Here is a 12,449-nt window from a genome sequence, read left to right on the forward strand (position 1 = left end):
AACGACACTGTAACACTTCCAATATTTATTGAACTTCTCTTTCATTTTTGCAGCCATACCATTAACAATGCAGTCCGGATTTTCCATTGTTTCAAGTAAATGCAATTGAATTTTCCATATATTTGAAAAATACAAATTAGATGTAGGATAATCCGAACTCGAGAAGAGTTTTGTCATGTCGTAAAATGGCTTCAAGAAATTGCAAATGACCTCAGCTCTATTCCACTCTTCATTCGACGGATAATACTTATAATTTGCATCAAGTAAAGCATAATGAATTAAAGCCCGTCGATATGTAAGTGCACTTTCTATCATCATGAAAGTTGAATTCCACCTAGTCGGTACATCCAAGCGCAAACTGATTGAAGCAAGTATACCAACTTGTTTAATGCACTCTTCAAACTTCAGTTTTCTGCCTTTTGAACCCTTAATGTACTTGACACTTTCTCTAATGTTATACACAACACGTTCTATCACTTTTAAGCCTTCTTGAACAATAAGATTCAAAATATGAGCACAACACTTTACATGAAAATATTCACCGCCACTTACTAAAGGTACTTACAAAGACAATTGACTTGAAAGAATATCTTGCATACTATCATTAGCAGTTGCATTATCCAATGTGATGGAAAATATCTTCCTATCAATACCCCATTCCTTCAATACATTAAATGTTTTTTCTGACAAAGCAACTCCTGAATGTAGGGGTGGCATGTGAGAAAAGTTAAATAATCTTACTATGCAATACCCAATTTTCATCCACAAAATGAGCTATAATGCATAAATATCCTTCAGTCATAGGAGAAGACCAACAATCAGAAGTCAAACACACTTTACCAAAAGCACTCTATAGTGTAAGTTTAAGTTTCTCCTTCTCCCTTTTATGTATTTTCAATACATCAGCTTTAGCAGTATTCCTAGTAATTGGTTTAACATCAGGATTAAGATATTTATGCACATCTTGATTTCCTTCATGCTCAACCTATGAAAAAGGATAGCAATGTTTTATAACGGCAATTGCCATCTTCTCACGATAAACATCTTGTTCAATTTTTTTCGCATGAAGTTTGGTTCCATAATCCATATGCATCTGCTTCACATCATAGTTATCACGTAATGGACAACTATTAATGTGGCATCTCAAATTTGCCGTCCCATGGGTTGAAGCATTAGCAACATATTCAGCCCCACATTTTTTACATTTTGCCTTCTGTTTTCCATCAACATCTATAGGTAACAAATAGAATTCATCCCAAGCAGTTGATGTCTTTCTACGTTATCTCTTTTTGCTAGTGCCATCATTGATAGAAGAACTGTTCTTTTCAAACTTATCTGAAGATGGAGTAATATTACACTCATCATCAAAATCCAAGTTTATGGTATTCATTATTTGCAAATTGTATTCTTCCTAACAAAGAATAATTTTTTTGAATACGCTGAGTGTCTTGGGCTTTCGCACCAGACTAATTTCCTAACAAAGAAAAATTGTTAAGACTCCGGAAAATAGTAAAATAAAGAAAATAATGAAAATTTTATACAACAAACACAAATCTGCGTTTTATAAAAATTATTAACTAAAAAATCGTTAGTTTTTTTTTTTTTTTGCAACAGATTGTATAAATGTATATGCATGGAAGGAAGTTGCTACGAAAATGAAATCAGGATAATATTATTGGGAAGCCTAGTAGTAGCAGTATGCATGTGTGTATCTGTGTATGTGTGTGTGTGTGTGTGTGTGACAACTAATTTATGTAGGGGAAACATAATAAACATTTATCTACTATTTATTCATCAGTAATTCATGAAACCAACAGCCAACAACACTTCTATTTATTTTTGTAGTTTAATAAAATATCAAAACAATGGAAGGTTTATGGTCCCACCCTTCCATTTACAGAACACCACAAGGTCCACGAGACCACAACACAGGACCAATGACCAAAGCACAGATAGAAAAAACAAAGAGAACAACAAAAGAAGGAAATATCTCTTTTTTAATTTCTGATTCCTTTCTATTAAAAAACCATTCATGGATTATTTATACTAAAAATTCACACCTATTTAAGTTTCAATATACAAATTCAAAAGCAAACATGAGATATGCAGATATCTAGATTTTAAATAAAATAATAATCACACTTTCAACAAAATTTCTGAAGACACAGTAATATAAGATTTTAAATATACACTTTCAATATACAAATTCAAAAGCCATTCATTGGTTATTTAATTAATGACCTAATTAGATAAAAATACTAAAAAATCTTACCTCCATAGCTCCACCTCTGGTCGGCTGCCGGTTGGTCCTCTGCGAGCGTCTGTGGATCGTTCGAAGGAGACGATGACTGGTAGCCTGGCAGATCCGACACGTAGCAGCGCACCAGTCACTAGAGGAGAGGAAAGACTGCCGGAGGGAGAGGAGAATCTGAGAGATAGAGAGAGTGAGAGCTGAAAGCTGAGAGCCGAGAGCCGAGAGCCTCTCTCAGAGACGATCTAGACGGCCAGACGAGGAGACTGGAGATTGGAGTGGACTGTGGTTCGTGGAGAGGCGTGGCGCGGGTTAGGGTTAGGGGTTTCTTTTTTTCAAGTGTGTGTGCTTGTGTTTTTGAAGACCGAAGAGTGAACCGTGACTCACTGACTCCGTGCGGCACTGAGGCGTGAGTCGCGTGAAGGGCTGAAGGCATAGCGAATTAGCGGGTCACCCACCGGGTGACCTGCCCAGACCCACTTAACCCGTTTATAAACGGGTTGATCCGTGACCCGCTCAATTATTAAATGGGTTAACATTCTTAAACCTGAACCCATTTTAAACAGGCGGGTCCGAGTGACCCGACGGGTTATGACCCGTTTTGCCAGGCCTACTTGAAAGCTTGCATATAATCTTAGACATTGTTTTTGCAAGTTTCAATCCAAAATATCTATTATACTTTACATTTTGAATATCCTTAAGATATTTGATTTGGATTGTGTTAAATTTCCTTTGATTATTTTTGTGTTGAATATCTTATCTTGAATGAAAGGTTGAACTCTCACATATACATACACTCACACATATTAAAGAATTTATATATTGGATCTCACACGAGTATTAAATTCATATCATCTGCGAGTGCCTATTTATCTGGATTGTATTGTAGTACAAATATGCTTGTGTAGAAGCGCTTAAATTGTACGTAAAATTTTATATTCATTGATTGTATTTAGGTGTGACCTGAGGGGGCAGTAATCCAGTCCGAGAGGATTAGTTGTAAAGGTTGAGGTCAGGCCTGTGCTAATTGACCTGATTGTATTAGGTGTTGCTCCACCCATTAAGTGAACCCATAGTATAATCCTTGTGCTAGTGAGCCAAGGCGGGGATGTAGGCAGGATTGGTCGATCCCCGATATCATATTCGGTGTCGCTTTTATATTTCCTGTATTATATTCTGCTTTGTGCTTGATTTGATTTTCCTACTGAATATACTGCATATCTGATTGATATGACATTGTATCTGGTTGAGAAATACTGAAATTATGGTGCATGTATTGAAAATTGTTTAATATATCATATCTACAATTTCATATATACTTAGACTACTCTTAGGTTGCGTTATACTGTTGTTAGATTAATTTAACTTAGGAGGAAATTTTTAAATTTCCAATTCACCCCCCTCTTGGGATTGCACCAAAGTTAACAATAGTTAATTCTTCTTTCCAAATCAAATTAAAAAGAAATCCATGTTAATCCATGGTTAAGAATTACAAAAAAAAAAAAAAAAAACCTAGTTAGTTTTCTTTGTAAATCAATATTCTTTTTTATATTATTCATTTTTATTTATACAATTTTATATTAAAAAATAAAATATGTTATTATTTAATGATTATTTTATTAAATGTATTGTTATTTTTTTTAGTGAACTATACTTATTTCGTATGAAAAACACAACATTATTATTTATCTATACTTCAAAAAAATTGTGATTAAACCAAATTTTGAATATATTTTAAATAATCATATGATTGAATGACTTTATATTGAAAATTAATAAATTCAATTCTTTTGTTAAATAATTATATTAATTATGGTTTGTTTTGTAATTTTTAATCATGAACTAACCACAAATTTCTTTGTAATATATTCTGGGTAGAAAAATTAAAAAATATTATTTTTGTAATTTTTATGAGAAAAAAAAATTAATTATAATTTTTTTATTTGTGTTAAAAAGAAAGTTAATTATATTTTATATATGTGATCTCACTTCATTGTTCTATTTATTTGTTTATTTTTTTAACCAAGTAAAAATGAGTTAAGGACTATGTCAAAATAGAAATATGTTGTAAAATAAGTATAATGGATAGGTTGCAAAGCTTTCTATGATAAAAACTACTAGTTTCAATTCCACTTAAAAGCCATAATTTATTATTATAAAAGTATGAAGTTTATTACATCCCTTCAAGTTGACAAAAGTAATTGATACTTCTTTTAAACTACCAACCTCGTTTATTATTTGAGTATTTTATTTGTATAATTGCCTAAATTAATAATTTAGTACAAAAAAATTATACTTAAAATACATTAATAATTTAACCTAGTATTAATAATTTTGAATAATTTTTTCATATTAAAAATTAATAGTATTTCATATGTGACAAGATCTTTCTTTACTAAAACATTAAAAAAAATTTAGAGCGTTAGTTATATTTTTGAAATGTAAATAGTATTTTCTTTTTCAAATAAAAAAAAAAAATCACAATCCAAAAAACTTTAGTGTCTGTTTGGTATCATTGTTGTTTCCTGTTTCTCTACAATGAAAAAACATATGATAAAAATGTATTTCTTTTTGTTGTTAGTTTTCTATTTGTGTGGTAGGTTTTTAGCTGTTTGTCAAAAAATTGAAAAACAAATTTTATGATTTTTAATTGTTTTGGCAACATGTTAGAAATTTTAATATACAGAAATAGTTTTTTGAATTAAATTAATCATTTTTTACACTTTTAAATTAAAATAAAAATTAAATGATCATATAAATTTAAATATAATTAAAATAAAAATATACATAAGTTTTAAAAATAATAATAAAGCTAATTAAAAAATACTTTTATTAATTTTCAATTGCCATATTTAATAAAATTTTTTTGTAAAGTAAAATTTGAAAGTAAAGTAATTATAATAAATTTTTTTATTACAGTAATTTTTAAATGTGTGTTATTTATAATTTTATTATTTTAATTATATTTTAAAAATATTTTAATTTAAAAATAAAATGAGCATTTTTAAATTAAAATTTTAATTTTTAGTTTTAAAATTTGATTTCTAATTTTTATTTTCATTTCAAATTTTTATTTTTGTAATTTTTGATGATAATACCAAAATGCCTCTTCCCTTCTGGTCCATTAATGGCGTATATTATTGTGTAACACCAAAATAAAAAATAGAAAAACTCATTTTCTCTGTTCCCCACCTTTTTCCTCCCCATTGCTGTAAGATTTTCTTTAGGATCATTCCTTTTTTATTTTTAATTTTTATTTTTAATTTTATGTTTTTATCTTCCATTGTTCATCTTCAGTGTGCATTCTCCATTCTCCATACATATTTTCAGCATATTTTTCCATTTTCACTTTTGGGGATTTTTTTTTTTTCATTAGTTGTCCACCAATATCGGCAAGAAAATTGATTTGGACGGTACCGGACCTCCTTGACGCTGTAAAAAAATTCAAATAATCTTTCTCCAACTGCAGTCAAAAGCAGCGGAAGGCGCAGTAATTCCATCAAATTCGTAGTATTTGTCACTGTTTGATGTGAGATGGCCGAGTCAAATAATGGATGAGTGCCCTGCAATGCCTAAAAGTTGCGTCCGGCATTCGCTCTCTGTGGCCCTATAAAGTATAAACCCACGCCGAAGATCGTTCTAGCTATCTTCTGTTTTGCGCTTCTGGATCTCTATTTTGGGATTTGTAATCTTCGCTGTAAATTGTCTCTGTTAGAGATATTTTTTATTTTTTGGGTTCAGGAGGTTATTTTTTATCATTTGTTTTGTGGGTTACGGAATCCTCTTATCAGTTTTGAGCTTGTGCCCGGATTTTTCTTGTGCATTGATTGTTCTCCTGGTGAATTCTGTACACTCTTCAGGTAATCTACGTCTTTTACTGGATATTGTGAACTGGGTTTTCTGAGTTTCATTTGTTCCTGGATTTGTTCAGATATATTCTTGTTTTGGAATGTTTATTATTCATCAAATCTCTTGGAGAATTTAATTGGTTTCAATTATCAATTTCGACCATTTTCCGTAGCTTTCAAGAACTGGGTATATTTAATTTGGCTGTGGTGTTGTTAATTATCTTCTGGTCTTATCTTCAATTATCCAATTTAGTTAATTGCTGAGCTGATCTATCATTGTTTTCTTATAAATCTTTACGGCCTTCACCAAATTCTAGCCTTTACCAATTACCAGGTTTTAGTTCAAAATATTCAGGCGTTACAGGGTTCCGGTTCAAATTTTGTAAAATAATAAAATATTATTTCTTCATTCTAGGATTGACCAGACCTTATGCTTTGGAAGCTAATTTCAGCTTCTCTTTTTGCAGATATTCTTGAATTAAATCCTAGAAGATCAAGTTGCTTCAGGAATATTCAATTATCTCGAGTTTCTTTTTGAGAATTTAGTTGTTGTAAAGATGACCATTGGAAGTCTTGTGCCAAAGGAGAAGAAATCGCGAAGGAGCAAGCAAGTTGTCGATGAGAGAGCCCCTTTGCTACCAACTAAGCAAGAGGAAGAAAGTGGGTTTGATGAATTTAATGGGGCTACCTTTACAGGGGGAGTTTTTAATTTATCAACCACAATAATTGGAGCTGGAATCATGGCTTTGCCGGCAACCATGAAAGTGTTGGGTCTTATTCCCGGAATTGCAATGATCATTTTCATGGCGTTCTTGACAGATTCTTCAATTGAGATGTTGCTGAGGTTTAGCAGGGCAGGAAAAACAGTTTCTTATGGAGGTGTTATGGGGGATGCCTTTGGAAAATATGGCAGGATATTGTTGCAGATATCTGTTCTAGTCAACAATATTGGTGTGCTTATTGTGTACATGATAATTATAGGTGTGGACTTATTTTTAAGTATCTCAATATCTTGTATGATTTTCATGTTTGCTTTGTTTGTGCTTTGTTAATGATGATCATTATTGATGATTCAACTGTGTAAGTTTTAACTTATTTTATATTTTCCCCTCAATTCCACAAAGGTGATGTGCTATCAGGAACATCTTCAAATGGAGTTCACCATGCTGGTGTACTGGAAGGGTGGTTTGGTCAACACTGGTGGAATGGGCGCACCTTTGTTCTTCTTATCACAACACTGGCTGTATTTGCTCCTTTAGCATCCTTTAAGCGTATTGGTTAGTGTCTTAACTTGGCAATGATCGACTTTATTAGCTGTGCATGGATCATTCATTTTTTCATTTATAGTTATCTTTTTCTTTTGTAAACTTTCTCAACCAAGTTAATTTAGTTGGAGCAGTTTTGGATGCTTAATTGTGTTCATCGTCTCTAAATCCCCTTGGTAAAGTTTGTGGTACCTCTGCCTGGTGTAGAACTGTTTCAAGCTTCAAATGCTTTTCAATGCTATTCAACACTAGTTTTTGGAAGACTGCAAGTAGAAGACTGATTTTTTCCTCCACTCAAGTCCCACAGCATCTCAACTGATTTAAGATCTTAAATTTTTCCTCATAATATTTATTTTTACTGTTGTGAACTTCAATTTGGACAATTTTGATATAACTCCAAACTCACACAATTCCAAGTCCAAGGTCTCAATTCTGTTCATAAATGCCGTGCAACATTTTTTTTTTTTTTCATGGGAGCTGGTTGGAACCATTACTTGTACTCGACATCTGCAAAGAAAACATTGTTACCGTGAGCTTCAAATATTTTGAAGCATGTGGTTATCACTCTGCCCTCATGTTTTTGTTGGTTTTGAAAATTCCTTAGAAACCATTGTAATAATTCAGTTGGTGCTGCTAAATTTTAAATTTATATGTTGCTAAAGTTAATATTTATTTATTTTTTCATGGTTGGATCTAATTTAGTGATCGTCTGTGTATTTCCATGATTGCAGATTCATTGAAGTTCACATCTGCTTTATCAGTTGCACTAGCAGTTCTGTTTCTCATTATTACTGTGGGAATCACTATTATCAAGTTGATATGTGGGACTGTTTCCATGCCCAGATTGTTTCCCAATGTTACTGATATGACAACGTTCTGGAAACTCTTCACAGTAGTACCTGTTCTTGTCACAGCATACATATGCCACTATAATGGTATTGATAATCAATTCATCTGAAACTTCTTTCCCCTTGTTTTTCTGGAATTAGTGAATTAGGGACGATAGGAATATAGGATGACAACCAATGCAACTCATGATTTCCATTAAACAAATTGTAGGCTTATTTGTTAAGCAAATTACAACCCCTCCCCGTGCCTAGGGGACTCCAACCACACAAATAAAATAAAACAAAATAAAATGAAAAGCACAGAAGAAGAGGATCAAATCCAAACTGCCCATCCCTTTGTTTTTTGCCTCTCAAAATTGGTGGGTTGTAGTGACCCAAACCTGAGGATATTTTCATTTCCACAATTTCTTTTTTTAAAAAGAAGTATAAATTAATTCACTAAATTAAAGAGCTTCACCTTGATGAAAAATGATATCTCAAATTCGAAAAAAGGAACTAAATGATGATGTGCATACTCTTTTGATTCTGTTGTTCATCCAGAATTTTGATTCCCATAATATGTTCAGACTTTACTGGAAATATATATATATATATATATATATATATATTTTCAGTAATAGAATATTAAATATTGTTTATTATGAAAACTGACGTTAAAAGAACTCTCTTGGGGCCAAACCAACCTTTGAGGTTTCATTCTCAAACTTAAACAAAATATGTTTAGAATTGGAAGTTCCAACACAATGGGTACTAACCTTTCTAAAAATTTCACAATTTTGCAGTTCATACAATTGATAATGAACTTGAAGATAGCGCACAGATAAAATCCGTTGTGCGAACTGCCCTTGGTCTTTGCTCAAGTGTGTATATAATGACTAGCTTCTTTGGGTTCCTCCTCTTTGGTGATGGGACTCTTGATGATGTGCTTGCTAACTTCGACAGAAACCTTGGCATTCCATACAGCTCCTTGCTCAATGATGCTGTTCGTGTTAGTTATGCTGCCCATCTTATGCTTGTCTTCCCTATTGTTTTCTATCCACTGCGACTGAACTTAGATGGCCTCCTCTTTCCATCAGCAAGACCTGTAGTTTTAGACAACTGGAGGTTCGCATTGATCAGCACTGCGCTCATTACCCTCATCTTCTTGGGTGCAAATTTCATACCCAGCATTTGGGATGCTTTCCAGTTCACTGGAGCTACTGCTGCTGTTTGTCTTGGCTTCATCTTTCCTGCTGCCATTACACTCAGGTGAGTAACCTATCTGGAATTACCAGAAAGTTTGATTTCATATGTTTTAAGTGTAAATATAATAATTCATGCAAAGCCATGATTTTCTGAAACTTTGCTGAAATTTCAGTTGAAAATTTGAATTTTGGGAGGGTTCGAAATGAAATTGGGTTTCAATTTCCTTTTTGCAAAATTTCAAGACTATATGGAATGTGTGCTGAAAATTCTAGAAATTTGAAGAATTTCTGCTGAAATTCCAGATATATTGGATGAAATTTCATAGATTTAAAATAAACACTGGAAAAAAGGAGAAAATTTTGAGGTTTCTTATTTTGTTTCTAAATTATTTACATTCATATATTTTAATATTTCCTGAAGTTTCATTCCTATTTCCATAACTAATTATAAGTTTCTAGTGTTTCTTAAAATTGAACTAAAAAATTCTATTGAAAGCGTAATTTCTGTCAAATTTTCCATAAATTGAGACCTTCAAATTTTTCGTTGAAATTGAAATTTTAATCCTTGAACGGATTAGCAATGATCTACTGAGCACTGCTAGTGCATGTGGCTTGTTGCTCAATTACCTTTGATTTTGAATATTTTCTTATGAGTTTTTGCAACAATTTCCATCCCATGTTTACTAAGAATATCCACAATAGCCTCTGAAAGTGTGTCCTTGTAGAATATTACTGACTAAATGTGTTGGTTAGCTCCAAATAAGGATTAAATCATAAAAAATGCCCATAAATCTGGCTTCCATCAACTGTGTTCAAAATTTGAACTGTAAACCTGCATGTACCATGATAAATTGGTTTGAAAAAATAATTTCTCCTACATCAAAAGACCTTCATATGATGGAGATTTTCCTACTTTGGACTTTGGAGACCTGGAAGGCAATGTAGTCTTTTGAAAGACTTCTGGTGTTTTGAATGAAGTACGAGATGGAAAGTTTTTTCATGATGCAGAATTTGGATGGCAATTGACGGAAGCATCACTTTTGGATTTCTAGGTTATGATTATGATTTTATCAATAATAGCATTTGGCTGATAGTTATGGTGTGTTCGGAGACATTTCGCTTTTCCTATTTTGGTTTTGCTGTGTTTTCTGCTGTTTGTTTTGTAGAAGAACATGTTTGGCAAGTATAGTTGCTGCCTTTCGTTCCCCAGAAGGGATGGTATTTTGAAGGATGAAGACATGACAATGTAATGGTAGTGGTCTGTGCTTGTGCCATCGGTGCTGGCGGCCATTGTTGAGCACACTAATACATAAACTGTTTGTTTTTGTTTTTGTCCAAAGCATTATTAAAAAAAAAAGATATAAAAAAGTGATGAGTGATGGGACGCATTATCGGAAGTGCTTTTAAAATGGTTGTTACAACTCATTGAAAATTATTTCCATATCAACAAAGGATCGGTATACTATTTTGTAGTTTACAAACCTTATGTTAGTCTTGATATTGCCTGAGTGATAACTCACTTTTGTTTTATGCTGTGCAGTCAGTGTTGATACAACATAGGTTTCGCAATTAATGAGGCTTTCTTTTCTGAGTTCCCAAATTTGATCATTTTAAAATTTTGAATGCACTTCGATTACTGAAACTGCTCATACCAAAAAAGTTTATTACAATCATCATTTCTGTATCTTCATTAGCTATTGAACCATCAATATGCCTACAATTATTTTTCCTTCTTGTTTCAGGGATAATCATGGCGTGGCGACAAAGAAGGACAAGATCTTGTGTGTATTCATGATTGTTCTAGCTGTATTCTCCAATTTGGTGGCCGTGTATAGTGATGCCTATGCCTTGTTCAAGAAGAATTCATCACCACGTGAGTGATTTCTCAAGTTGTGGAGCTGTGATCACACAATCATGAAGATGCAAATGACTGGCAGGATAATTTCCAAACAGAAAATCATGGTTCTTTTAAGATTGGATGAGTTTGATTTGATCAAGATTTGAGCAAACCTATGCCTTGTTCAAGAAGAATTCATCACCATGTGAGTGATTTCTTAAGTTGTGGAGCTGTGATCACACAATCATGAAGATGCAAATGACTGGCAGGATAATTTCCAAACAGAAAATCATGGTTCTCTTAAGATTGGATGAATTTGATTTGATCAAGATTAGGGCTTTGCTCAATATATAAAGTTGAGCTGCTTAGCTAAAATGTATGTTTTGCAGGTGTACATGCATTCTGTATTCTTTACTTCTTTCTCCTCCTATGTGGATTATTGAATTGCATTGTGCTTGTTATTTGATGTTGTGTGGTTTGGGGCTATTCATAGAATTGAAGTGTATATCTTAGACTTGTCATGCAATTTTTCTTACCTTCTATTCTATTCTATTTATTATTTCTTATATCAGTCTATCCTAATCAGCTAGGGAGAAAACTACGAAACTTTCACCATCAAAGGTCGAATAATTCTACTTGAAACTTCAATCTGGTGGTTGGCGAACTGTTTCTTCCTAAAATTAAAATAAAATAAGATGAAAAAAATTATAAAACGTGTATGTGAAATTGATAATTTAGTGAGCAGTCATGCAAAAACCCATCGTATTGAGATTGGAGTAATCATTCTCATGAAGTTTGAGAATGGTTTTTAGACTCACCGCCAAAGATCGATGATGAACTGTGGAACTTAAACCACCATAGCTAGTAAAAAGGCTATCCATGCAAGAAGTTGTATTATTTCAAGTAAGATAGGAATAAGCATTCTCCTTATTAAGTTTGGGAATAGTCACTTTTTATCCATTTTATCTAATGGATCAATAAAATTTTTAACATTCTCATTTGCTTTTAAGGCGACAATTTATCTTTTATAATCAATCAAATTCTTATATTGTGATCATTTATTTATTAAAAATACAGTTTACAAATTAAATGTTACTTAAACTTGTGCAATAAAATACAAATCAAAAGCAGCTCATTTCCAGCCAAAACTTCTTTCTATCCTTTTTAAGGATTTGAATTTGACAAGAATGTCTCAATCAAAATCCTGGCTTCATCC

The 12,449-nt window shown here is 32.5% G+C and overlaps 1 protein-coding gene across 1 annotated transcript; it reads left to right on the forward strand.

The window, feature by feature from the left end:
* Positions 1-5,418: 5,418 nt before the first annotated feature.
* LOC131155258 (amino acid transporter AVT6A-like) lies at positions 5,419-11,759 on the forward strand. Its single transcript, XM_058108267.1, has 6 exons — positions 5,419-6,111; positions 6,567-7,080; positions 7,224-7,376; positions 8,096-8,299; positions 8,995-9,460; positions 11,139-11,759. The coding sequence occupies exons 2-6, from the start codon at positions 6,657-6,659 to the stop codon at positions 11,275-11,277; spliced, it is 1,386 nt and encodes a 461-aa protein (XP_057964250.1). The 5' UTR covers positions 5,419-6,111; positions 6,567-6,656; the 3' UTR covers positions 11,278-11,759.
* The last annotated feature ends 690 nt before the right edge of the window (positions 11,760-12,449 follow it).

The sequence above is a fragment of the Malania oleifera genome, chromosome 1, assembly GCF_029873635.1.
Source record: "Malania oleifera isolate guangnan ecotype guangnan chromosome 1, ASM2987363v1, whole genome shotgun sequence".
Lineage (NCBI taxonomy): Eukaryota > Viridiplantae > Streptophyta > Magnoliopsida > Santalales > Ximeniaceae > Malania > Malania oleifera.

Bases quoted from the DNA above. Each gene is read 5' to 3' on its own strand.
- LOC131155258 (XM_058108267.1), top strand. From the start codon at position 6,657: ATGACCATTGGAAGTCTTGTGCCAAAGGAGAAGAAATCGCGAAGGAGC. The intron at 7,081-7,223 runs GTGTGGACTTAT...AATTCCACAAAG, and splicing joins TGTGTACATGATAATTATAG to GTGATGTGCTATCAGGAACA. The intron at 7,377-8,095 runs GTTAGTGTCTTA...CCATGATTGCAG, and splicing joins AGCATCCTTTAAGCGTATTG to ATTCATTGAAGTTCACATCT.